General features: G+C 49.5%; 4 protein-coding genes across 5 annotated transcripts; 2 read left to right on the top strand and 2 right to left on the bottom strand.

Moving 5' to 3' along the window:
* The first annotated feature begins 2,156 nt into the window (after nucleotides 1-2,156).
* LOC137906422 (ETS-related transcription factor Elf-2-like) lies at nucleotides 2,157-10,673 on the top strand. The gene is given in 10 exon segments (XM_068750684.1): nucleotides 2,157-2,206; nucleotides 2,208-2,226; nucleotides 2,326-2,506; nucleotides 5,942-6,055; nucleotides 6,346-6,534; nucleotides 6,632-6,715; nucleotides 7,761-7,956; nucleotides 8,029-8,424; nucleotides 8,507-8,675; nucleotides 8,775-10,673. Coding segments are annotated over 10 exon segments (2,001 nt in total). The 3' UTR covers nucleotides 9,378-10,673.
* A 116-nt stretch (nucleotides 10,674-10,789) lies between these two features.
* Nucleotides 10,790-13,636, bottom strand: LOC137906423 (nocturnin-like). The gene is made up of 5 exons (XM_068750685.1): nucleotides 12,772-13,636; nucleotides 12,365-12,495; nucleotides 12,107-12,266; nucleotides 11,665-11,996; nucleotides 10,790-11,583 (listed from the first exon to the last, which is right to left on the bottom strand). Exons 1-5 carry the CDS (start codon nucleotides 12,782-12,784, stop codon nucleotides 11,032-11,034), a joined length of 1,188 nt encoding a protein of 395 aa, XP_068606786.1. The 5' UTR covers nucleotides 12,785-13,636; the 3' UTR covers nucleotides 10,790-11,031.
* A 1,075-nt stretch (nucleotides 13,637-14,711) lies between these two features.
* On the bottom strand, nucleotides 14,712-17,111 carry ccdc175 (coiled-coil domain containing 175). The gene has a single exon (XM_068750966.1). The coding sequence runs from the start codon at nucleotides 17,109-17,111 to the stop codon at nucleotides 14,856-14,858; it is 2,256 nt and encodes a 751-aa protein (XP_068607067.1). The 3' UTR covers nucleotides 14,712-14,855.
* Nucleotides 17,112-18,886: 1,775 nt separating this feature from the next.
* On the top strand, nucleotides 18,887-25,244 carry tmem176 (transmembrane protein 176). Of its 2 annotated transcripts, none has more exons than XM_068751297.1 (7): nucleotides 18,887-19,016; nucleotides 22,132-22,260; nucleotides 22,410-22,520; nucleotides 22,784-22,840; nucleotides 23,108-23,248; nucleotides 23,451-23,570; nucleotides 24,122-25,244. In XM_068751297.1, exons 2-7 carry the CDS (start codon nucleotides 22,135-22,137, stop codon nucleotides 24,179-24,181), a joined length of 615 nt encoding a protein of 204 aa, XP_068607398.1. In that variant the 5' UTR covers nucleotides 18,887-19,016; nucleotides 22,132-22,134; the 3' UTR covers nucleotides 24,182-25,244. The 2 variants fall into 2 exon arrangements, with proteins under 2 accessions (XP_068607398.1, XP_068607399.1); XM_068751298.1 differs by having other exon boundaries at nucleotides 23,454-23,570.
* Nucleotides 25,245-25,294: the final 50 nt, after the last annotated feature.

The raw sequence follows: 25,294 nt of genomic DNA on the forward strand, positions 1-25,294 counted from the left end.
ATTCACGAACTCGACCCTGAATGGGTCGGGTCGGTGTCTGATAAGTTCTGAGGTCACGCCCTGCCATGCGTTTGCTCTTTGTGGCATCACCCTGGGTAGAGGCGCCGGAGACAAGGCCGGGTCTTGTGTTTTTTTTTTTTACCAGTACTCCCAGTGACATGGAACAAAGCTCTTGCTGTGTGAATGTCATGTGACCGTGTGTCCCACCCTCGTCATGTGATCTGGGCTCAGGGCAGGGTCTGAGAAATGCTGAGTCGCTTTGAGAGATTCCTTCCACACAGGGAACAGGCAGGGAGAGGAGATAGATGGATGGATGGATGGATGGATGGATGCCGGGGGGGGGGGCAGGGAGAGCCTCAGCTTGTCACTCCACCCCTCGTCTTTTTCTGGATCTGGATTCAGAACAAAAATGCGACTCGCGGGAGCTTCTCTCTGGCAAGGCAAGTTCCAAGTCGTTTCCTTTTTAGCGCACGTGTCCGGTGGGATCTCGTCTGGCCAGTCGGGATGACCCTGCTGCCGGAGGTCGGCGTTTCACGACCGACCCGCCCTCGACGAGGAATCTTTGTTATTCATATAATCTGGCTGCCGACCAGAATTTACAGTCGGACGTGTCGCTCTGGTTCTTCTTCGGAATGGCATTCGTCACAATCGATACTTTCAAGTCCTTTTTAATTCCAACATCAATAGTAGGCAACTGTCATGAGTGAAGGTAGAACTGTTATCGGTTTTAGCGCTGTTAGCTTCGGGCTGCGCGGCAGCCACATGTTTGCAGTCCGCCAGCGCGTCCTGTTCTACTCGTTCCAGAGGCTCGCCGCCTGGCAGAGCTTCGTGTTTGCTTTCTGAGCGCACCCTTGTGGGTTTAACCCGTGTTTGGACTCGGCTTGCAGAACGCAGGGGCTCCTGCTTCAGGTCCGCTCCGTATGCGTCTTCTCAGAAAGATGTTTTTAATGTCTTAGTAAACCAGATCAAAAAGAAAAAGAACGGGGGATTAGTTGAAATAGAAAGAACCAAAGCGTTCCCAGCCGTGGCTTGAGCGGTTATTGGCCCGTTCTGACCCGTTCTGACCCGATGCCATGTTGGCAGGCACCACGTTGCAGAACGCACTTTGAGCCTCGCTGTCACACAGAACGCTCTCTAAAGAAAAGAGCGAGAGAGATTCCGGCGAGGGCAGAGCGCTCGAACGACCGGGCGAGACGGAGGTATTCAAGTCGGAAGGGAAGGAAGGAGGGTTGAAAATCAGGCAGGGAGTTTGAAGGGGTTTGGGATTCAAGATGACCCCCCACCCCCCCCCCCCCCTGCATGCACACTGCCGATCTGTGTTAGGCTAGCTCCTGCAAACCGGAGCACACAGCGCTACATGAGCGACTTCCTTATGACGGTGAACAATCATCAATGAACCCAGGAGTTCCAAGATGATGTCACGTCTGTGCATGGCTCATCCGCGGCACCGCAGCTTGTCATGATCAGTAGGATTGCATGCTGGGTAATGAGAATGCGTCGTTCAAAGGGTCAAATCATTAAATTAACGTTATTCTGAAACATGAATTTCTGCTTGCTGCCTGAATCCTGAAGCGGAATGTCGTGTCATCCGTCTGTGGGTGGAAACTCGAGTCTGATTAGGTCATGCTTCAAAGACAATGAACCCACAAGAATGAGAAAAATCCTCCCCTGAACGGATCCAGAGGATGAAAGTTAAAGCTTTGGCGTTGCCGGGAGCAACTCGGACTGATATCCAGCTAGCTCGGCTGTTTTCAAGTGGCAAAACTGGCTTCTGAGTTTGAAGGGAGTTTTACACGACGGCTTAGGACAAGCTTTTTTACTTTATTACATAAAATTAGCACTTCCACAAAACAAAACAACATTTTTTAATATGGCTTTTATAAAGTTGGACCCTGTCCCCAGGATGTCCCTTAACCATGACAAACCATGTTTTTTATTTTTTTTAATATGGGATCATTTTTTGATTGACTGGACCCTTCGGTCATGTGTTGGAGCCGGGCCTGGCCTTTCTTCCTTTTAATACCAGAGAACTTCCTGCAGAACAAATGCAGAAGCAAAAAGATGTAAGGCAATACAACAGACAGCTGCCTTTAATGCTGTTTTATTATTATTATTTATTCCCTCTCTCGTCTTTCCATGCCAGGTGAGCATGCGTTATGACCTCTGGGGTGCGGGTCGCTGATGGTGGGACAGGAGTGGAATATGTCCAGAGAGGACCCCCGGCAGGTGAGTACAAGTACAACCAACCAACCCATCAACTTCTTGAACTTCTCCTTTATTTTTTTTATTGTTTGTTCGACGCTTTTTTACTTCCTTGCCCTGCAGGAGGGGGCGTGGGGGGTCGACCAGCAGCTTGAGGGGGAGGAGGCAGGTGGCTTTCCAGCAGTCGTAGTGGAGGCGGTACCTGGAGCCAGCCTGGCAGACGGGCAAGGTCACACAGTCCAGGTGTTTGTGTGCGAGGATGAAACCCGCCTGGTGCAGGAGGTGGAGACGGACGGGGACACGGGTAAGACACGAATACTTCTTTTGGCATTGGAGATCAGTGGAAAGAGGAATATTATGGTATATGGACAGTTATAAGATGGCACATAAGCCTGTTTTATTATTGACCCCCCGTCTGTATCATGTTATCGCTATGATTGTATATGATCATAAGAAGCGATGATATTTTCTGCATTGGTTGAGATTGCCGCTGTTTTGTCTGCTGTGCGGGCAGCTGTTCACACACTGCCACCTTGTGGATGTTTGTCGGCTTGTCCCGTGAGGGGACACCACAGCAAATCAAGGTTCTCCACTTCACCCTGTCCTTTGCATCGTCCTCCCCAACACCAGCCACTCTCATGTCCTCCCTCACTACGTCCATGTGTCTTCTCCTGGGTCGACCTCTATTCCTGTTCCCTGGCAGTTCCATCCTCAGCATCCTTCTACCGATATAGTCCCTGTCTCTCCTCTGGACATGTCCAAACCATCAAAGTCTGTCCTCTCTGACCTTGTCTCCAAAACGTCTAACCTTCACTGTCCCTCTTATTGACTAATTTCTAATCCTAACCAACCTGGTCACTCCCAATGAAAACTCTGTTTTACTCCTGCTCACCTGCATTCCTCTCTTTTCTAGAGCAGACCTCCACTTCTCTAGATTCTCCTCTACCTGCTTCCTGCTCTCACCTCATCTGGTAGTCTGTCCATCACCATGGCAAACTAAAAGAGGCTCAGAGCTGATCCCTGGTGCATCTCACCTCTCCCCTAAACTCCGCTGTTACTCCTACTGCACACTTCACTGCTGTCGTGCATGTCCTGAGCTACTCTGAGATACTTCTCTGCCACTCCAGACTTGCTCATGCAGTAGCACAGTTCCTCTCTGGGCATTGTTTCTACAAAGACACAATGCGGCTCCTTCTGGCCTTCCCTGTACTTCTCCATTGCTAGCCTCAACACAAACATTGCGTTATGAACAGGGACTTAATCCTCCATTTTCACGCTAAGCATCCATTAACCACCATTAATAGTTGCGACTAGTGTACATCTGTTGTTTGTTAAGATACGTTGAAAGGGTTAATATTTGTTGATGTAGGACATCTTAATTAATTCATATTGTCCCAGTTTACATCTCTAAAATCAATGAGCACATAATCTAATTTACAAGTATCTGATGGTGGGATTTTTTTTAAATTAAGGCGATACATAATATGTACAACGTAAAGCCATATACATTAAAATAATACATTAAAATAAATAAACTGTTAATAAGTTTTGCAAGTGTTTATTATTTGTTGTTATTATTATTAAAATTAAATACTTGGACTTTGTATCCATCCACTTTATGCTACCGCTTTACACTGCAGTGAGGCGGGTGAAAAAGGACTTCCTGTGTCGGCGTGCGGAGGGTTATCTTTCTTTGTCGCGTAATGGGTCTCGTTGAATTCGAGGACATTTCCCACCACGGGCGGAGTGATACGAGCGCTAGTGGCTTCCTATACAATTCACTGAGAAGTCGGTGTGAATCTGCAGCGAGGGGGAAACATGGCGACTTCCCAGCATGACGGCCACGCGAACCAACTCGATCTACTCATCCGAGCCGGTAACGCGATTTTAAGCACTTAAACCCCCCCCCGCAAGCTGAGTTTACGGCCCGGGGTACGTTTTTAACCTCGACCGCTGCGCCCCAGCCCGCCGAGTAGTGCGGCGAAGCAATGGAGGGCAATCCGGAAGTGATCACCTTGGTAGCAAACCTGTCCGGCGCTGCTACACGCGATATAAACCCCGATCTGAGACGGACATTTTGTAGCGAGGGCTCCCGCTCCGCGTGAATGTTCGCGTGCTTGCATTGAGTGTGTTTTGCATTTTGAAGCGGGCGTTTGTCGCCGCGATGGGGTTTAGAATAACGGTCTGCAGGTCGGCTCTGCGCAACCAGGAAGTGCGAAGATGTTGTCTTCTCTGCGTGTTCGCCACGCTGTCTGAGTGGGGAGGACGGGTTTGTTTTTACCCGCATAAATCTGACGCGTACTGGTGGGATTCTTTATTTATATTTATATTTATTATTATTATTATTATTATTACGTTCGGCTGACTTGAGTTTGTCGCGTTAGCTGAAAGTACGGGAAGTAAAAGTCTTCGAGCGGCTCCGAGTCGGACCTGAATAGCGCCATTAATGTTTTTGTTGGGTCGCAGCGGGAGGAAAGCGGCTCGTTTTCACCGTCCGGGACTTTCTGTGTGTTTTTTCCGTGGTTTCCGTTGTCGTGTTTCGCTGCCGCTGACGCGTGGGGTGGCCTGGTGGCCGCGCCAGGTTCATTCGACCCCACTAAGCTCCCACGTTCGCGTTCCGTTTCGCTAGCTTTATTATCCATAATCACTTATGGCCCATTTATTTTTAAAACGCCACTTCCGTTCGAGCCGCGCACATCCGTAAATGTCCTGCAATCGATGGCGGAAGCATTGTCTCGAGGAGGCGGGGCTTGTGGATGACGGAGTTGCCCTTTGTCCAGTGGCGTGCTCGGAGTTGAAGAGCGGCTGTTACGAATCCAATCAGGGGCGGGACCGTCGGCAGCGAATCAACCAATAGGAGGCGAGGGCGGGTGCGGAGCGATGACGGATTTGGGAGCTTCTTCGAAGAGAACTGGAGGGAAAGGACGAGGACTGTAAACACGGAAGTGATTCGAAGTCGCACTACTTTTTGTCGGGACTCGCTGCAACTTGGCGCCGTTACTTTGTATAATAATAGTCATTTCGCTCGCGTAAAAATAATATTTATTTACGTCACCCGTTTAATGACCCCCCCCCCCCCATTTTGCAATTTTCTATATTTGATCAATTTAACAAAGAAAACATCCAACGTTCTGGACACAGCATAAATGATGAAAGTAACTATATCCGGTTTGTAAGTTAAACCACCTTTTGTTGTTGTTGTTGTTGTTGCTGCAGCATAGTAGTCTATCTATAGGATCTGCTGGGACACTTACCAGCACATCCTTATTGTTTTTGAGAGGGACTGAACGCGTGGCTCGTCTAAAGATAGTCCATTTCTCTCCCCTCCGTGGGACGGCCAAACATGGACCGTGTCTCGTGTTTCCCACCCGTTGATTGACGCGAGCAGCTTGTGCTCCGGGTTTCGTCTCGCAGGTCCAGACGGGACCGTTTCCTTTACAACAGGCCGAATCCCGTTTTTCATTTATCGTTCCGTTAGTCTGAGATGATGAGTAACGATTCCCTTCAGGTTTCTTCCGGTTCCCTGCCATTGGTTTTCATGAAGGCTTGTAATGGTGGGCAGCCTGAGGTTTAGTCTAGTCGGTTAACGGGCTGATGGTCAAGACCTTTCTCTGTTTCACGCTTCAGTTTCATGCCGTTGGCTGAAATTGCTGAAGCAGTGTTCTGCTCTGGATTTCCAATAGGGGGCGCCGTGTTTACGTGAAGCTGGGTGATGGACGTCTAACTGTTTGTGTTTCAGTGGAGGCCTCAGTCCACGGCAGCAGCATTCACTGCTCTGACAAGACCTTCGAGGCTGCGGAGGCTCTGCTACGCATGGATTCACCGTCCAGTCTCAGAGGAGACCGTAGCCCAGGTAAAACACAACGCAGTACTGGGTACACGGAAAACTTGTGTTTGTGATCTTCCATAATGGACAAAAAACCTTGTTAAATAATAGAGAAGATTTTCACACGTATTCTTCCTGTCGGCTCTAAATGTAGGTTTTACAGGAAAGTTTGACTCGGGTTCTTCGCCTCATGCGTTAAACCTTTACAGTAGAAAATAATAAAAGAAGAAACTTTAATAACTATGTTATAACCGTTCACATCCACCGAAGTGTAAAGCCTAAATGACTGGAATTCTCGCTTCACTTCCTCCTCCCAGAAGCTTTTGTCCCACCGTATTCAGCGACGCCGGACTTCCTTCACGCCGCCATGCGCCCCGACATGATTACAGAGACGGAGGTGGAGATATCGACAGAGGAGTGCTGTGAGGAGGAATACGAGGAGACGGGCGACCCAATGGAGGAGCCGGACCCGGAGCCTGGCCTGGAACCGGCCAGGAAAAGGAGGGGTAGGCACGACAAGCTCGTTTGTGATCATTCATCACTCGGTGAATCTCCGGGTGTTCAGAGCTAATGCTGATGCTAATTCTTTTTTCTTTTTTACAGCAGGCCGGAAGCCGAAGGCTCAGTCATCCATTTCTAACGGCTCGCCAGACCTCGGCATCAAGAAGAAGCCGAAAGAAGGGAAAGGTGCTTAACGGTGTTAATGCTGCTCCTGGTGGTTCACGGTGTTAATGCTGCTCCTGGTGGTTAACGGTGTTAATGCTGCTCCTGGTGGTTCACGGTGTTAATGCTGCTCCTGGTGGTTCACGGTGTTAATGCTGCTCCTGGTGGTTAACGGTGTTAATGCTGCTCCTGGTGGTTAACGGTGTTAATGCTGCTCCCGGTGGTTAACGGTGTTAATGCTGCTCCTGGTGGTTCACGGTGTTGATGCTGCTCCCGGTGGTTAACGGTGTTAATGCTGCTCCTGGTGGTTCACGGTGTTAATGCTGCTCCTGGTGGTTCACGGTGTTAATGCTGCTCCTGGTGGTTCACGGTGTTAATGCTGCTCCCGGTGGTTCACGGTGTTAATGCTGCTCCCGGTGGTTAACGGTGTTAATGCTGCTCCCGGTGGTTAACGGTGTTAATGCTGCTCCTGGTGGTTCACGGTGTTAATGCTGCTCCCGGTGGTTCACGGTGTTAATGCTGCTCCCGGTGGTTAACGGTGTTAATGCTGCTCCCGGTGGTTAACGGTGTTAATGCTGCTCCCGGTGGTTAACGGTGTTAATGCTGCTCCTGGTGGTTAACGGTGTTAATGCTGCTCCCGGTGTTAATGCTGCTCCCGGTGGTTCACGGTGTTAATGCTGCTCCCGGTGGTTAACGGTGTTAATGCTGCTCCCGGTGGTTAACGGTGTTAATGCTGCTCCTGGTGGTTCACGGTGTTAATGCTGCTCCCGGTGGTTAACGGTGTTAATGCTGCTCCTGGTGGTTCACGGTGTTAATGCTGCTCCCGGTGGTTCACGGTGGTAATGCTGCTCCCGGTGGTTCACGGTGTTAATGCTGCTCCTGGTGGTTAACGGTGTTAATGCTGCTCCTGGTGGTTCACGGTGTTAATGCTGCTCCCGGTGGTTAACGGTTAATATGAGATCCGTTCTGTTTGAATATCTCTCGTCGTAACGCCGCCCGTCAGTCGCTCGTGGGGTTAAATCCTCCCACAAAGACCACCGGAAGTGCATGAAACGAGCTCGTTCTCCAGCAGGAAGCACCATCTACCTGTGGGAGTTCCTGCTGGACCTCCTCCAGGACAAGAGCACCTGTCCCAGGTACATCAAGTGGACCCAGCGGGAGAAGGGCATCTTCAAACTGGTGGACTCGAAGGCCGTGTCCAAGCTGTGGGGCAAACACAAGAACAAGCCCGACATGAACTACGAGACCATGGGTCGGGCCCTGCGGTGAGGAGGCGTCGCGCGAGGCCGCTTGAGTTGCGTTTTTGGACGTCCTGCTAATTCCCCCCCCCCGTTTAGGTACTACTACCAGCGCGGCATCCTCGCCAAGGTGGAGGGCCAGCGGCTGGTTTACCAGTTCAAGGAGATGCCCAAAAACATAGTCATCATTGACGACGACAAGTCTGCCCCCGACGAGCCGATTGGCTCTGAGGATACGGCGTCTTACGAGCGCGTGCTGCCCCCGCCGGACATGTTGCTGCAGACGACCGAGCTGCCGTCCTCCAAAAGGCCCAACATCCTGCGGGGCGGGAACAGGGCCGGCGCCGCCGCGGCGGGCAGCAAGGCGGTCGCGGGCGGTAGCGCTGCGGGGGCAGTGGGAGTGCAGCAGAGGATGGTGACCGTATCCGCCTCGCCTGACGGGGGTCGGCCCCCGCAGCCTCACGCCACGATCATCTCCGGCACCGCCGGGCCCAGGTAGGCGAGAACCTTCCGGCGTTCCGGACCGAGGCGCCGACTGTTGACGCTCCGTGCCGCCTTCTCACCTTCTCCTTTACAGAACGGTGCGGGTGGCGATGCAGGTGCCCGTTGTCATGGCTACGCCGCTGGGTCGGAATATTGCCAGCGTCGCTGTGACGCAGCCGCCGGGCGCCGCCGGCCGCACCGCCCTCCTCGCAAACACTTCGGCCGTCGGCGGCGCCGCTGGGAACAGCAGCTCGCATCAGAAGGTGCGTGATTGGCCGGCACGTTTCCGGCAGCTCGGATGCTTCTAGCCGGTCTGGCTAATCTCTCTCTGATCGTGTTTGTTTGTCCCGTGGGGGGTGCAGGTCATGATCCAGACCATCCCCACCATGGTCCCGGCAACGGCAGAGAACGGAGACAAGATCACGGTCCAACTGGCGAAGATCATCACAATCCCAGCTCACCAGTTAGCCCAATGCCAGCTGCAGAACCCCGCGGGCGCCATCAAGCCCGGCGGCGGCGCCTCCCCGGCGGGCATCAGCATCCTCGGGAGCCCCCTGACGGTCCGGGCTCTGACTCCGGTCGGCGTCGCCACGGGAACGCAAGTGATGAGGCTCTCCGTACCGACGCAGGCGCAGCAGACTCTGGTGGTGTCGCGGCCGGGCGGCGGGGCGGGGCTCGCCACGTTATCCGCCGTGGGTCGGACTGTGGCGGCGCAGTCTCGGCTCATGAGCGGCGTCATTAACGGTTCGGAGCTGCTCATCGGGGCGCCGGCGGGCGGCGCGGCGGAGAAGCTGAAGGCCACGGGAGTCCAGGTCCAAACGGTGCAGGTACCCGTGGCGGTCCAGCAGAACCGGGCCAACCCCAAAATCTTTCCCAACATCCAATCAGAATCTGCGGACACTGAGGTGGTTATCAAACTGGAGACGGCTGATGTGACGGTAAAGACTGAAGAGCCCGAGTGCTGAAATGTACCGGCATCCATTTTGTCCTCGCTGCCAGCGAGGGGCGGGGTGTGAAGTCTGAGACTTTAAAGACTCCTGGGGGGCGGTTTTGGTTTTAGTCCCAAACTTGTCCTCACGTTTTTATTGTTGCTGCCTAGAACCGGGCTGAACTGAACCAGAATACAGAAACCTCGGGTTCCACAACGAAGGAACCCACATCCTGTGACGGATAAAGAGACCAATTTGGATCACTACAATTCTAAATGGACCTCTGACTCAAATTGGCAAACGGAGAGAATCTTGAAAAAAGCCTGAAACACTACAGAACGATGCAAATAACTAACCAAAATGAACTTTTGATTTATATATATAAAAAAGGATGCAGCAGGAGTGCAACTAAGATTTTGAAGAGACTTTCTTTAGAACTTTGCCTCAAAAGATGATAAAACCAGCAACTTATTTTTTGTCCACTCGTGTAAATCACTGTGCAGATGAAATGTCGGCGGTGCTAAGTGAGGCTGAGGACGAGAAGCTGACAAAAATGACATCAGACGGAGAACTATCCCGTGTGTACATGTATAAATATTATCTACTACAGTTTACGGAGCTAAAACTTAACAGAGCAGCCTTAGATTTTAAATTGGACTTTCTTTTTCGTGTATCGTCTGAACAGTAAGCTGAAGTTTGTTTCGCCTTTTTATACCTTGTACCAAGCACAGTATTATTGGAAGTAGGGGAACGAATGTTGGTATTATGATTAGTTCCTCTGTCTGAGTCTCACTGAAGCAACTTGTTTTAGGTCAGCAGTTTGACCAGCGCCTCTGTGGGGGAGGGGGGATTCTCCAGACTTATTCGAAAAAAGGAAGTCGGCTTTTATTTAATTTTTTTAACAGTAGTACGATCGGGCTGCATTGTAATGTAACGTGACTCCTGGTGCACGAGCGCTGAGCTGTGCCATATCTTTAAAAATAATCCAGTTAAGAAAAAGGGAATTAATGTAAAAATGAACTTTAATTGAAATGAAATAAAGGAATTAACATCTGTTTCATCAGATTTATGTAATATGGCCGTGAGAAATGACCCACTGTGGATCCCAGGTCGCTTTACGGAGCCAAACACTCTTTAACTTTAGCAGCGCTTTTGGCCTGGTCCTACATTTCATTTTTTTAATCTAAAGTGAGGGCAAATGGAGAGAAAGATGTTTGTGTTCAGACTGAACTGTTTGTATATTCAACATTTGAAGTATATTCTATTTTGCTGTACTCTTGTTTCAAAGTGCATTAGATTTTACTGAAATATAAAAAGACATTTGAAACCTAATACTTGTCATTTTTGAATTTTTTTCCAGATCAAGTTAAAAAAAAAAAAAGCAAATTCGTCATTGGGGGCGAAAAAAATGTTTTTCATTTCTAAAACTGGTCACAAAATGAAAAATAAAACCAGTACCGACACCCGAAGGAGAGAAGATGGAGTGAATGAAAGTGGACGTCGGTCAAACGGCCAATGAGGTGTCGGTTCCTTAATGTTGACTATTTATGCCATCACCCTTAGGCGTGTTCGTAGAGTCACTCCAGCACACGTCTTTATGAAAAACGCTTTATTAGTCGGTCTATATTACGTCAGCAGCAGGAACTCTGGATTCTCCGTGTCGCTTCTTCCTTGAGGGGCGCTCTGAACTTTATCGTCCGTGTTTCTGCGCCGGCTCGTTTCCTCGTTGCTCCTTAAAGCTGAAATCACAAACCAGCGAAAGATGGTCCGACGGGTAGCCGAAAGACGGAAGCCTGTCTGGTCCGATCTGCTCTTCGGTGGGCAGGTCCAAAACGGCGTCCACGCTCAGCGCGTCCCGACTGTACCAGATGTAATCCAGAGTGGCGCAGCATTCCCCGGTGGGCCGGATCTTCCACGTGGTGTAGCGCGGCTCGGTGGAGCCGTCCGGACTGAGTCCCTTGTAAGCCGAGTCCAGCCTGAGGGGCGACGCCGTGAAGCGCCGGTACACCTCCTCAGACGGGACAGCGTTGAAGTCCCCACATATGAGCAGCGGGATTCTGGGGGGCGGGACGCCCGCAGACGCGCCGGCGTGCTTGTGGATTAGATTCTGGACGTGTTGCAGGAGGTCGGCGCCCTGGGCGCCGCGGAGCCACTCCCAGCCCGAGCGAGCCTTCAGGTGGGTCGCCGCCACGCACAAGCGTCTCCCTGTGCTCTGACAACGGAGCATTGTTACCACGGCAACCTGTAGAAAGGGAGGCTACGTGTCAGGGCCGCTAATGACCGGGGGGGGGAGTAAGCGTGGCTTCGCAACGAGTCGACCCACCTGATTGGTTGGAATCTTCATGGCCGAAAGACGCACATTCACGCTGTCCAAGAGCTCAAATCGCGTCCGATTGAAGAAGAGCGCGCAGCCGTCGGGGCCGTTGTTGCCCTCCACGCCCAGGCAGGGGGACCAGGGCTTGGGGCAGAAGTTGCTGCTGTAGCCCAGGCCTGCCAGCAGCGGCTGGAGGGTGTCGTGGTAATGGTCGACTTCCTGCAAGCACAGGATATGAGGTTGGTGCGTGAGGATCTCCTCCAGGATGAGGTACTTCCTGCGGGTCCAGCTGAGGGCCTCCGGGGGACACTGGACAAAACTGTCAAGCCCCTCCCCGAGGGCTGGAGGACAGGAGACAGAGATCTGACGTCAGTAGAGCGTTAGCTTCCACGAGCTAAACAACAACATGCTCCTCCCCCCAGTGCTGATAGGAGATGAGAGCGCAGCCTACCTTGGGCCAGAATGTTCCACTGCATCACCCTGATGGGACTGCAGGGGGCGATGTCTCCGTTACCGACGGGGTTGAACTTCCTGTGGAAGCGAGACGGTCTGTCCCCGAGGGCCTCCTCGCACTGCCCAAGCAGCTCCTCGGGGTCGCAGCCCCGTCGCTGCTGCGTGAACGAGACAGTTAGCGGTTGGTTGATTGAACGCCCCCCCCCCCCCCCCCCAGGAGGGCGTTTACTAAACGCGCCCGCTGTGACCGACTCACCTGGAGGGAAACCGGATCCGGGCTCGTGTCCATGCCAGGGCGGGGATCCAAACGGCGAAGGCCGGTGCCGCCGAGGCTCTGCGTCGGGGGGGCGTAGAGCTTCGTGACGCCGCCGCCCATTGGAGGACACACTGTTAGAGAGACAAGATGGAGGCGGTCAGGTCAGGCATGCGAGCGGAGATGGAGGAAGAAGTGAAACACCAAACGGTCACGGAGGTCAAAGGAGGAAGAGGAAGAAGCCAAAATGACTCAAGAGAGAACAAGGCAACCCCCCCCCCCCCCCCCCCTTTAGTCCTATGAATTTAAATCCTTTCGGGTTCGTACATGGAGGCAGACACGCAGAATCTCAAACAGAACCTTCTCTCTGTGCAGCTACACACAATCTATTCCGAGTCGCAGTTTCTCACCCATCGTCTCCATGGCTGATCTATCTGCTCCGAGCTTCGGTGAAATGCCTTCAGCAGGGTCCGGCGGATTTAAGCTTCCTCCCCGTTCAATCGTTTCAGCACAAACGGAGACGCGCCGGATGTGTTCCTGCTTGTGTGCGCGTGTGTGGAAACATGACCGCTCGCTGCCACTTATTCTGAAGCGTCAGGGAGGGGGTGGCGCTTAGTCAGCGCAGACGTCACCCAGAGCATCACACACACGTACCAGCAACAGGTTAGACGGGGACACGCCCACTCAAGTGACGGGAGAGAATAAACGGAACGAGTCCGGCGTCATCGGACGAGCTCGCCGTGTTTTTCCACATGACTTTGCGTTTTTCTAAATTCATGCAACCGACTGCATTTTATATTTTTGAAAGCATTTTTTTTTTTAACAGTATTTCTTCACCTGCATGGATATATCTCAAACACAAGCCCTCATCGATTACGTGCGTGTGTGTGTGTGTGTGTGTGTGTGTGTGTGTGTGTGTGTGTGTGTAGGTGTGCGTGTAGGTGTGCGTGTGACTTATATCCTGCAGACAACCTCTGCTACGAGAATCATTTACTACTGTGATGAGTGATGGTTGCATAAGATGGGAGGAAGGCAGGTCACCGTTTACCTTTAACAACCTGATTACATTACAGTGTGTGTGTGTGTGTGTAGGTGTGTGTGTTCAATGCTAATATGAAATGCTAACACACACAGAGCCATGTAATACAGGCTGTACCATCATGTTCAATGCTAATATGAAATACTAACACACACAGAGCCATGTAATACAGGCTGTACCATTATGTTCAATGCTAATATGAAATGCTAACACACACAGAGCCATGTAATACAGGCTGTACCATCATGTTCAATGCTAATATGAAATGCTAACACATGAACTGTTAATGGTGTTTCACTAATGTTTAGCTTAGCTGATACGCTCAGCGTAGTTGAAGAAGCAGAGGAGGCGGTTTTCAAGATATTTGATAAATATAAATATATATATATATTTATATTTATCAAATATCTTGATATATATATATATATATTTGGCAAAATAAAAATTAGACTTGATGAGACTCCGATATTACCGTATATTATGGTATGGAGAGATCTACCTACAAAAAAAATGACAGAATAAAAGTACAAAAATGGTCATCTTCCATTGCGAAAGTTCAAAATGCTGAATTTTCAAAATCTAAAAATAACAATTTCACAACGCATTCCGGTCGAGCGCGTAAAACACAACGAGCTGACGATTCAGCGCTACTCGGTGAACAGCTGCTTGTGAGTTCATCTAGAGACACGACCACGGGTATCACGGCGCCGCCGACTCACCGTCTTCACCGGACCGGACCGGACCGGGTTCTTCTGTTGTCGTTCCGAAGGATCTGTCTCGTCCTCTGCGTGTCCCAACGACGGGGACCAAGGGACAAATGTCCCCGTGCTTTTCTTCAGAGGGAAGCGCTTGGTTGTGTTGACCCGCTAAATGTGGGGCAGGGTCACAGGGGCAGAAACAGCTGGTACCGTCTGCCCTCTGCTGATAAGGCACACACACACGCGCACACGCACACACACACACACACACACAGGTTCTTTGCTTCAAACACGTTGATGAATATTTGTTCTTTTCCGTTTAGTCCTAACTTGACACATTTCTAAACACACAAATTTCACAGATTTCTGGAGATTCTCTAAAAACAAAAGCAGAAAACAAGTTGGTAAATAAGCACATAGAAAATGGCAGGAATCATTTGCAATCTGTTTATCCATGAATAGTCGAGGTATTTATTATTTATTTGTTTGTTTCAAGCAGAATAAAAATTAAAAAACAAAACAAAACCTTTTCGTGTACAAGAAACCATAAATCCACCAAAAACAAATACCCAACAATATGTCCAAAGCAAACACCAAAGTTCATGTACACAAAAATAGCAAATAATACATTACATAGTGCTTGAAAAGGAGTGGGAAGAAGAGAACTTATTAAATATCACCCCCAGAGGTAAGACAAAACAAACACGCATTTCATGCCAAGTTAAAGCAGCATGCTCTCCTGTCTATTTCATCTTTCCTATGGCAGCATGGCCGTTTTAATGAACTCCACAGAGTTCTGTTGGACGTCGCTGAACTTTGAACACGCCGTATTTTCCGTTTCAGCGTTTATTTGACGTCCCAGCTGGTTGCTAAAGTCGAGCATCAGCTGATGAAGCGTTGCGCCGATGTTTTCTAGATGTTCTCCCCTGCTCTTCATCTCGCCGCCCGCCCGGTCCAGAACAAGACGTCCCCCGCCCAGGAAGTCCCGAGTGACGAGGACATCCCGTCTCCAACCTTTGTGTAAACCGTCCAACAAAGCCTGGACGTCGCGCCCGAGCCGGAGACTCTCCTGCCGGTATCTGTCCCTGTCCTCTCCGGCTGTCCCGACGGCGTCCGTCGCCTGCCGGAGACGGAGACGCAGCCTGCTGTTCTCCACGCCGACCTGCTCCAGCTTCACCCTGCCGTTATAGACGCCCGTCTCCGGAGCTCTCAGCTCCGAGGCCTGCTGCTCGAGCACCTCCAGGTGGCGTCCTCGCAGCGCCTCCAGCTCAGACCTCATTCTGTCTCTGGGCTCCAGCAGGGAGCCGCTGTCCCCCTGCAGGCCCCGAATGGACAGCTCCAGGCCGCTCCTCTTCCTCCTCAGCTCGGAGGTCTGCGCTTCCAGCCGTTGGCGCCTGGATCGCTCTCCTTCCCACGTTGCCTCCAGTCCCCTCAGCGCCTCCTCGTTCTCTTCCAGCTCCTCCTGCTGCTCCTCCTGCCGCTCCTCGGTGCGTTTTGTCCGAGCGGCGCACCGCTCCGTGTCTCGACGCACTTCGTCCTCTCGTTCTCGGTACTCCGCCATCAGCCGGTCGGCGTCCCTGCTCTCGGGCTGCTGCCGCTGGAGGCCCGCCTCCTCCTGCTGAAGCTCCTGATATCTCCTCTTGGTTACATTCATATCAGAAGTCACCTTGAACACGTGCTCCTCTTGCTTTCGCCTTGCCTCCTCCACGAGCCTCTTTAAGCACTTCTTCTCCCCCTCAAACCAGCTGACATTCCTTTTCTCTTTGTCCACATTCGTGTCCATTTCCTCCCGGTCTCTCGCGAACGCGCGCTTGTTGATCGTCTCGGCCTCCAGGAGCTCTGCAATCTGTTTGCTCATCTTCTCAATCTCCGCTCTGTGCTCGACTACGGCGCCGATGTTCTCCTCCAGCTGCCGTTCGGATCGCTCCAGCCGCTGCGCCGCGTGGAGATGCTCCGCCCGTACTTCCTCCTCTTCATCACGCTGCCGTTTGAACATCTCGTGACTCCGAGCCAGGGCGTGGTGACGAAGGTCACTTGCTGCTCGTCGCTCCTCCGTCTTGCGTTCCAACGTGGACATGTCCTCTTGAAGACGCTGCGCAGTAACACTGAACTCCTCCCTCTGTGCACGGAGCTCTGCCTCCAGCGTCCATCTCTGCTGCTTGAACTCTCGATGCCTTGTGGTCTCCGTCTCCAGCTGTTCCAGATGCCGGCGCCGGGATGTGGCCTGCGTTCGTAAGTCGCCCTCCATCTTGGCTACGTGGGTATTGAGCTCGTCCAGGTGAACGTCGCTTTGCCGTTTCTTGCTACCGATGTGCTCCAGTTCTCCGCCGCTCCTCCCGATTAATCGCGTCAGCCGTTTAACCTCTCCGTCCACCCGGTCCTTCTCTCTGGACACGGCGTCCCGCTTTATAGCGAGCGACTCTCTCTCCAGCGCCGCGTTTTGCTGTGACGTTATCATGTTCCGCCTGACCGCAGCAGCGAAGGACCCGAGTTCCCCCATCTGTTCCCGTGTCTGGTCGATCTGCACCTGTACGCCGCGCTGGATGGCGATTTGATCATTCAGAGCACCAACGATATCTCCGTGTTCAACCCTCAGTCGTTCCCGCTCTTGGTGCAGCGCTTGGTTTTGGCTCAGGAGGGTTCCCTGCCTCGCCACGGTGGCGTCTCGTAGCTGAGAAGCTGCGGCGAGTTCTTCCTGAAGACTCCCCGTCTCCTCGGCGTTCGATGCTCGGGCTGCCGTGGCGTCAGACGTCATTTCGTGGCTCATTTTCTCTGCCGTGTATTTAACGCGGCGTCCTAACTTACTATTTTCTATGGTTTCCACTTCCAAGCGTTCATGAGCAGCACGCCTTTCTGCCTCCAGCTCAGCAATGGCAGCAGTGATCGCTGTCAGATGCAGACTGGCTTCGCGGAGGAATGGCGTTCCGTCTGCTTTCAGCTGCGCGTCCAGTTCTTTCAAATGCTCGAGAGCAACTATGACGGCCGGGAAGTCTGGTACCGGACAAGAGGCCATTTTGTGAGTCAGGTGTCTTTATTGCGAGCTCAGAAGTTTCTGCCGAAACCTTGTGTGGGGGTAGTCATAGCAACAAGTGCCCCAGAACGAGGAAGACAGCCTACTACGGCAAGTCGGAGAGGTCAAAACAGCCTACTACGGCAAGTCGGAGAGGCCAAAAAAAGCCTACTCCGGCAAGTCGGAGAGGCCAAAAAAAGCCTACTCCGGCAAGTCGGAGAGGCCAAAAAAAGCCTACTACGGCAAGTCGGAGAGGCCAAAAAAAGCCCACTCCGGCAAGTCGGAGAGGCCAAAAAAAGCCTACTACGGCAAGTCGGAGAGGCCAAAAAAAGCCTACTCCGGCAAGTCGGAGAGGCCAAAAAAAGCCTACTACGGCAAGTCGGAGAGGCCAAAACAGCCTACCACGGCAAGTCGGAGAGATCAAAACAGCCTACTACGGCAAGTCGGAGAGGCCAAAACGTTGCTAGCGGTGGCCAACTATGAGCTAATCATCTCTTCGTGCTAACTAGCTGTCACTAGTGTTTTCTCTTTTACAAGAGAATGTTTGCGATAGAAAATGTTGGAGTTTCAGGAACAAGGGAGTCGTTCTTACCTGTCAGTCCCCCCAAACGGCCTGCGGGGTAAATCATATCCTCCAAAAACCCCGTTATCGAGGTGAAAACGCAGGTAAAATAACACAACCGGAACCAGGGGAGAAACGCGCGTGAGCCTCTGTGTTGCCAGGTTTTAAGAATTCACGCAAATGGGCGAAGGCGGGTTTGAGAGAGGACCCGTTTCCGCTCCCTCGGTGAACTGGCGCCCCTCGCCAAAGATAATGAATGAACTACTTTACTGCGCGTTGCTCATCGTCACGATGGGAGGATTAGAAATGAGACAATAAGAGGGACAGTGAAAGTTCAGGTGTTTTGGAGACAAGGTCAGAGAGGACAGACTCCGATGGTTTGGACATGTCCAGAGGAGAGACAGGGACTATATCGGTACGGTTCAAATACTTCATAAAGCAACAAAAAATGACTACCAAGCCATCTGCAGCTCATGTTCACTGAGAGGGAAGGAGGATACAACTTTAGAGGGCTGAGAAATGTTAAGGTATAAATAAAATAAGAACTGCAAGAAAAGGCTTCTGTATCTGTGGTGTAAAATTATTTAATAACTTGGATATTGAATTGAAGTTGTGTCAAAGTATAATTATTTTTAAAAGAAAGTACAACTATGAGGTATTTTTAAAGTATGCACGTATTGATGGGTAAAATGGACTACCTACAAATGTATTTTGTTTGAATACCTACTGGAACACTGAGAGGTTGCGTTCATGGAGGTTTTTATTATGTGTGATTTTATAAGGTCACACTCCATCCTACTCCTTTTGAGCGTCTTAACATGTGTTTCTGAAAACGTGTTTATTTATTTATTTTATTTATTTTATTTATTTTATTTATTTTATTTATTTTGCTTTATTTTATTTTATTTTTGTTCATTTTGAGTTTATGCCTAATGTTTGATGCTCAAATAAATAAATAAATAAATAAATAAATAAAGGTCTGTTTCAGCCCGATCAAAGGTCTGTCTCTGCCCGGATCAAAGGTCTGTCTCTGCCCGATCAAAGGTCTGCGGGTGCAGAGATGACAGCCGAGAGCAACAGATTTGTGCGGGTTCCCTTCTGTCCCTCAGATGAGCAAATAACAGTGAGAAATTTCGACAACGAAACGACTTCTGGAACTGAAACTCGGGGAGGATGAGAAGGAGGAGCTCCGCTGGCTCTCATCCAAAAAGTCAGAGAACAATCTGCGCCTCGGTGGACACACAACACCCGGCCCAACGTACGAGGATCCGGGGAGAGGAGTTGAACCGGGAGCGGCCGAGAGAAGCGCGAAGAGGACAAACGCGTAAATACGTCCAGGAGAAAAGGTCGGAATCACACATTCTTTGGTTTCCAATACCGAGACAGACAACAACAAGAGCGCATCCTGTTGCGCCATAGCGCGAAGGACTAGTTTATAGATAGGGGGTGTTCCGTAGATGGTCAGTTTTACGCAATAAGATTTAATCTCTGCCTATCGTGTGCGTAAACGATCATCCAGCCTGCGTCGACGCGTAATCGCTCCAACCGAGCCACCAAATGAGATTCGCAGTTCTGGCCCGGAATAGACCCCATTACTTTGATAAGGGGACACACACAGGATTATTATTTTTTATCACAAAATGTGGTTTTGTTTTATCTCTTTAATTTGTCCGGTAGTTCGGGTTTAGTATCGATCAGCGTCACCATTAATGTTTGTCATCTGTCTGAAGATTTTCAAATAATAAAGAAATAGATGGAAACCAAATGACCGTCTGCAAAGGTGGAGGAAAAGCGTTGGCCTTTCTTAAAAATGTTCAGTAGAAATAGAAAGTTCCCATCCCAGAATAGCAACCGAGAAAAGTTTCAAATCCAAATGTGTCAGTAGAGTTTTGAGATCAATGACAGGAAAAAAAAAGAATGGTTCCTTCCTCTTTTCCATAATGTTTGTTCATAATCTGTAACGTAGTGTCCTTACTGCACCCCCCCCCCCCCATAACACGATATCTTATCTTTTGCCTTTCACAAGCAGTATTGATATGATTCTGGGATAGATTTCTTCTGTGATGGGGGGGGGGGCCTCGGATGAGGGGTTCTAGTCCATTGCTCAGAAATGTTCCGTGTTGCAGGCCATCCAGAACACGTCATGCTTATTAGGCCCGAGCGCCTATTCTAGGCGTAAGGGGCTATTGCTTTTGCAACGCAGAAGACAAGTTGACGAGCGTAGCGAGTCAACCCTCGACAAAGTTGACGAGCGCAGCTCGTCAACCCTCGGCAAAGTTGACGAGCGCAGCTCGTCAACCCTCAGCATCCAACCCACTCACGCCCACACACACGACACTCAACAGCACACACACACACCCCGACACTAAACAACACAAATGCACACACACAGAGATCCACAAACACGAGTTGACGAGCGCAGCGAGTCAACTCGTGTTTGTAACTGTCTTCCGATGGTTGACGAGCGCAGCGAGTCAACCATCGGGCGACCAACACACCCACGCCCACACCCACGACACTCAACAGCACACACACACACACCCCGACACTAAACAACACAGACACACAGACACACAGACACACACACAAACACGAGTTGACGAGCGAAGCTCGTCAACTCGTGTTTGTGTGCCCCCACAGACGCGTAGCCCTCGTCGAGACCATTCCGAAAATGTATTTTGTGTAGAAATCGCATACTCAGAAAAAAAGTTATATTGTTTTTGCAAAAATTCTTTATTTCTTCTTTATTTTTCTTTTTCTTTTTCTTTTTCTTCTTTGTTCTGCTGTTTAAACGGCAATTTGACCCCCTGAACATGCTCGAAAACTCACCAAACTTTGAACCAAGCTCAGAACCGGCGAAAAATTAATTATTTTATGTGTTTTAAATTTGTGCATGAAAAAGTGGCGCGCTAGCGCCACCTACAAAAATCACAATGCATTGTGCCTATGGGGGGTCCGACGCCAACTTTGTCGGACAGCCACGAAATTCGGTACACACATGCGTCAAGTCAGGGCAAAAAAAAAAAAAATTATGGCCACGCCCCCAGACACACAGGAAGGCGGCCATATTGGATTGAAACTTAAAAACTCCTGATGGCAGATGGCCATATAATCCAAATAAAGATTTGACTAAACTGTGAGCTACCAATGCAGCTCAAATCTAAACACTTGCGAAGCACTCAGGACAAAAGCGGCGTGCGTCGGCGGGTCAGCTCAACGGCCTGTCGGCCGGCGAGGGCCTACAACGCCGCTTGCGGCTTTAATTTGTTTTACTTTTGAAAGAGTTGCGTAATCTTGCAAAAGCAAAGGCAACTGTCCCATCAGCAAAAATCTGTTACCCAACTTCAACATCTTACAGTGTGTCAAAGGTCATCGGTGCCCCCATCTGCCCCGCCCCCACCTCGTGATTGGACCATTCATTGTTGTTTTTCTTTTCTTTCCTTTCCTTGTTTTTTTTGCCTGAAATCTAATAATGGTGCCTTGTTTAGTGTTTGTAGGCCTATGCTGCCCCCTCCTGGACTATCTTGGGGTTTTCATTTGTCTTTGTGTTACACACCTGGTGGTCACAATAGAAGGCATCTCTCTTTTGCACAACACAATGCCAGATATGTTGCAAATACTTGTATTTAATTGGGGTAGTATTCAAATTCTTCTCATAGTACACCTCAGGAAAATCACAGCCCAAAAAAAACAACTAGAAAAGCACTTGGAGAGCGCAGACCTCCGCCGAGCATCTCATTCCCCTCCGAATTAGATTTACACCATCCACACGGTGATCTGGATCATCACCAAAAGCTTCTAAATTGTTCTTTGTCTCTTTATACACCAACCATGAAAAGTAAAAAGTGAATCGGAGTTTATGTGTATTTGTAACAGATTTTCAAATACAGTAACGGCCAATGTTAAGATGAATTTTTTTTTAATAACTCCAATCTGGATCTGATCCAGATGAAATTTGGTGGTGAGATAGAGGCCCCCACCCTACATAACTGTGTCAAATTCCATAAACATCAGTCAATATTCAACCGAGATATTGAGGAACACATTTTGAAACTTAATTGACTGGAATGTTAACGAGAATTTAAAACTGATCCAGAATCCAAAATCTATTCTGGATCATCACCCAAATGTAATCATCTGTTCCTGGTAACATTCCCAACATTTCCTGAAAATGTCATATGGATCCCTCCAGACCTTTTTGAGTTATCTTGCTAACGGACAGACAGACAGACGGCTTTTACGTAACCTCCGCCTCACCTCGGCGGAGATAAAAATAAGAACAAGGAGTGGACAAGCAGCCAAATCAAATCTACAACGTACAGGTCATTGGTTTGCATCAAACAGTGTGACATCATCACCTCTATGGCTTTCTGAGGAGCTCTTTTCATTTTCCCGGAGGTTGCCACTTGGTCTCTCCTGATCTCTATGAAGCCATGGTTGAAACTCTGCTCTCTCGTGCAGGCGATGGCCGTGTCCGTCTCCAGGGATCTGACAGTGCAGGTCCTCGAGGACGTCAACGCTGTCAAGCTGACTGACACGCAGCAGGCCCTGCACGCTGCCATCCAGAGGGGAGAGCCCAAATGTCTCGGGGTCAGTGTCCGGAGTTATTAACAGGAATGAGAGATGATGTTGAGAGATGAATTCACTTATCCTCTATCTGGTGATTTGGAAGGCAAAAAGGCAATGACAGTCTTCGTGTTTGGTTTTAGATGCTAACGCTCTGTGTGCTTGTGTCTCAGGTGAGTCAGGTGATGCTGGGGCTGATGGTTATGTCCTACTCCATCCCGCTTCACTTCACCGAGGCCACCGAGGTGGTCAGCCTGGGCGTTCCTTGGTGGAGTGGTCTGACAGTGAGTGCGTGTGTGTGTGTTTGTCTGAGCCTCCTATCAGACTCTTAAAATGACGGAGAGCGTTTTCTCAGCGATGATAAGCTGCCATGACACTTTGCGTACGGATGCGCCAAGTGGATCCGGGCTGAGATGCGTACCGTGGTCGATGCCCTTCTTATTATTTGTGTCCATAAATGAAACAAACGTCAGAGGACAACCTGCAGCGGTCCCGGCCGTCGTTGTGCGATGCCCTGCAGCTTGACTGTGTGTTTGTGTGATTCCAGTTCATCCTAGCTGGAGCCGTCGCCATCGTCTTGGACAAACAATGCACGATGAAGACAGTGAGTCTCCAGAGGACACAAACAGCGGCCCTTCATGTTCAAACGGACTCTTACAGCCTGATAAGCTGGATTTCTGTCCTGCTATTTATTCTTCTCCATTACTGCCTTATATCAGGGGCTGCTACAGTTTTGTATGTTTAGTTTTTTACATACATGAATTATGGAGGTTCTACAGTATTTGTACCACTGTAGCTTCTGCACAAAGTACTCCCATGTTCCTGCCACTGTAAAGCATGAAATGCTGTGTGTGTGTGTGTGTGTTTTCAGCTGAGAGTGTGTTTGTTAGTGGGCATGGTGTCCACTCTGCTGTCAGTGATTGCCCTGATCGTCTACTTCGTGGACATGGACAAGCACCCTGACGTGGTCTGCACGACGGCGGACTCCTGTAGCCAGCACCACTACGCCCAGGTTGGTCTCCGCTTCACGGGTCGCCGCGCTGTCGCCACAGACGGCACGGCGACTGACACACTGACTGACGTCATGTTAAATAAAAGGGGTGACAGAGATCAGCACAGGGGAAACACACCTTTGCTGCTAGACCTGCTGACCGACCTAATGCCTACGTTGTGTTCATTCTAAGGACTGATTCTTGCTCTGTTCCCTTTGCAAGCAGAAGATGAGCAGAGGCGTGAAGGCGACCCTTCTTCTCTTCACTCTGGCCCAGACAGTCGTCTCCGCCGTCCTCTGCTTCCTTCTCTTCAGACAGAGACGCAGCTTCGAACAGTATTCGGTAAGGTTCCAACACTTTCCTGTTTATTCTCAAAGACAACCTCAATGGAGCTTCTAGCCCTCCGTTAGCATCATCCCCATTCCGACTAGGAGACAGGTTTTCCTGCGTCTAGCACATTGCTAGTTAAACAGGAATTGGTCTTCACTGACAGACTGATAGTCTCTCTGCAGATTGGGCCTTCCAGATCTGTGTGATGTCACAGAGGGCGAACGTGCACATGCATGCACATTCATTGCGTGCACGCAGCTGCGCACAATGAACTTAGTTTCAGTTTCTGACAGAGCTGTTTGAGACAGAAAAGAGGGACGCTGTCCTGCAGCATCTGTTTGCTATTTTGACAAAAACGTTTACAGATATTTCATATAAGTACTGTGGAAATAGAGTATAATATGTGATCTTTAAATAAGAAGGCTTTCAGAGCTACAACATCTTGTCCAAGTGGCTAAACTGCACTGTACAGAATAAAAAAGAAACAAAAAACTGTCCAAATATTTAAGGGCTTTTTTTTTATGAACTATGTGGATACTGATGCTCTCTTTCTGTTTTATTAGACTCTCTCTCAAGGAGCTCCTTCAACCCCAACAACAATCACACCCCCTGACCTGAACTGATCTCTCCGTGAACCAGTGCTCAGTGAATGGGTGACTGATAAAAATGCTATCGATCTACCGGTACTTGTATTTCTTGATCCACTGTGATATTTCACATCACATACTGAGGCGCACGTGCTTTTATATTGTTTTCACGCTGTCTGACAAGATCTGAATGTTAGGTTTTTGTTACTAATAATTCATGATATAAACAAACACTGTGATGTAAGTTAGAAAAGAAGAAAGTAATGAAGGAGTGGAAGAAATGTTAACTATTGGACTGTACTTTCTGAGTATAATAATATGAACAAAATCACTAGAGAGGTTTGACAAAGAGAAAAAGATTTCTTGTGTAAAAGCCGTAATAAGGTATTTTGGTTGTGAAAAGTCAAATGTATCTTGATGATGGTTGCAAACTGTCCTGGTGGTACCAGATGCAATGTGCAGCCCTTCTGCGTGAGAGAAGTGATGGGCAATGATTTTGGCTGCGCATTATTCATTCACTCCATACTTGGTGGAGGTGAAGCTAATACCGTAGCCACAGCTAGCCCGGGGCAGACTGACAGGAGCGAAGCTCCCAATTTGCGCCATCGGCCCTCCTGACCACCGCCGACATTCACCCGCTCACAACATTCACACAGGCAATGTGGGTGAAGTGTCTTGCCCTAGGACACAACAACAGTGGACACATGGGAATTGAACCGCCAACCTCTTGATCATAGGACGATTTGTGTATGGCACAAACTATACATAACATAGATTGTTGCCTTAGCGCAGGGGTACTGAACAAAAATTTGTCTTGAAGCAAAGGTCCAGAAGATCATAATATCAAACTATTTAGTGCGATATTTAAGTTGCCTCATTGTATCGCTGTATCTGCATGTAATCAATACCTGACTGTCACATTAAAAGTATTCAGTACAGTACAAAAACCTTTTGACAAGATTTATTGTCAGGTAACATAAAACTGAACATTTATGTATAATGTTCTCTCATTAACGAAATAAAAGTCGGGCTGCATTTCAAAATAAGAGAAAATAAATAAAATGTGAAAATTGTGCATGTTCAAATAAAGTGCTTAATTTCAGAAAAATAAAATAAAATTAGCAAATCTTTAATTCCCCTTTTACTGTT

Source organism: Brachionichthys hirsutus, chromosome 17, assembly GCF_040956055.1.
Source record: "Brachionichthys hirsutus isolate HB-005 chromosome 17, CSIRO-AGI_Bhir_v1, whole genome shotgun sequence".
NCBI classification, from domain to species: Eukaryota; Metazoa; Chordata; class Actinopteri; order Lophiiformes; family Brachionichthyidae; genus Brachionichthys; species Brachionichthys hirsutus.

Coding starts and splice junctions, on each gene's coding strand:
- tmem176 (XM_068751297.1), top strand. CDS start 22,135: ATGGCCGTGTCCGTCTCCAGGGATCTGACAGTGCAGGTCCTCGAGGAC. Junction 22,261..22,409: donor GAGAGCCCAAATGTCTCGGG/GTCAGTGTCCGG, acceptor CTTGTGTCTCAG/GTGAGTCAGGTGATGCTGGG. Junction 22,841..23,107: donor AACAATGCACGATGAAGACA/GTGAGTCTCCAG, acceptor GTGTGTTTTCAG/CTGAGAGTGTGTTTGTTAGT.
- LOC137906423 (XM_068750685.1), bottom strand. Junction 12,267..12,364: donor CGGATCCGGTTTCCCTCCAG/GTGAGTCGGTCA, acceptor TCGTTCACGCAG/CAGCGACGGGGCTGCGACCC. Junction 11,997..12,106: donor GTGGAACATTCTGGCCCAAG/GTAGGCTGCGCT, acceptor CCTGTCCTCCAG/CCCTCGGGGAGGGGCTTGAC.
- ccdc175 (XM_068750966.1), bottom strand. CDS start 17,111: ATGGCCTCTTGTCCGGTACCAGACTTCCCGGCCGTCATAGTTGCTCTC.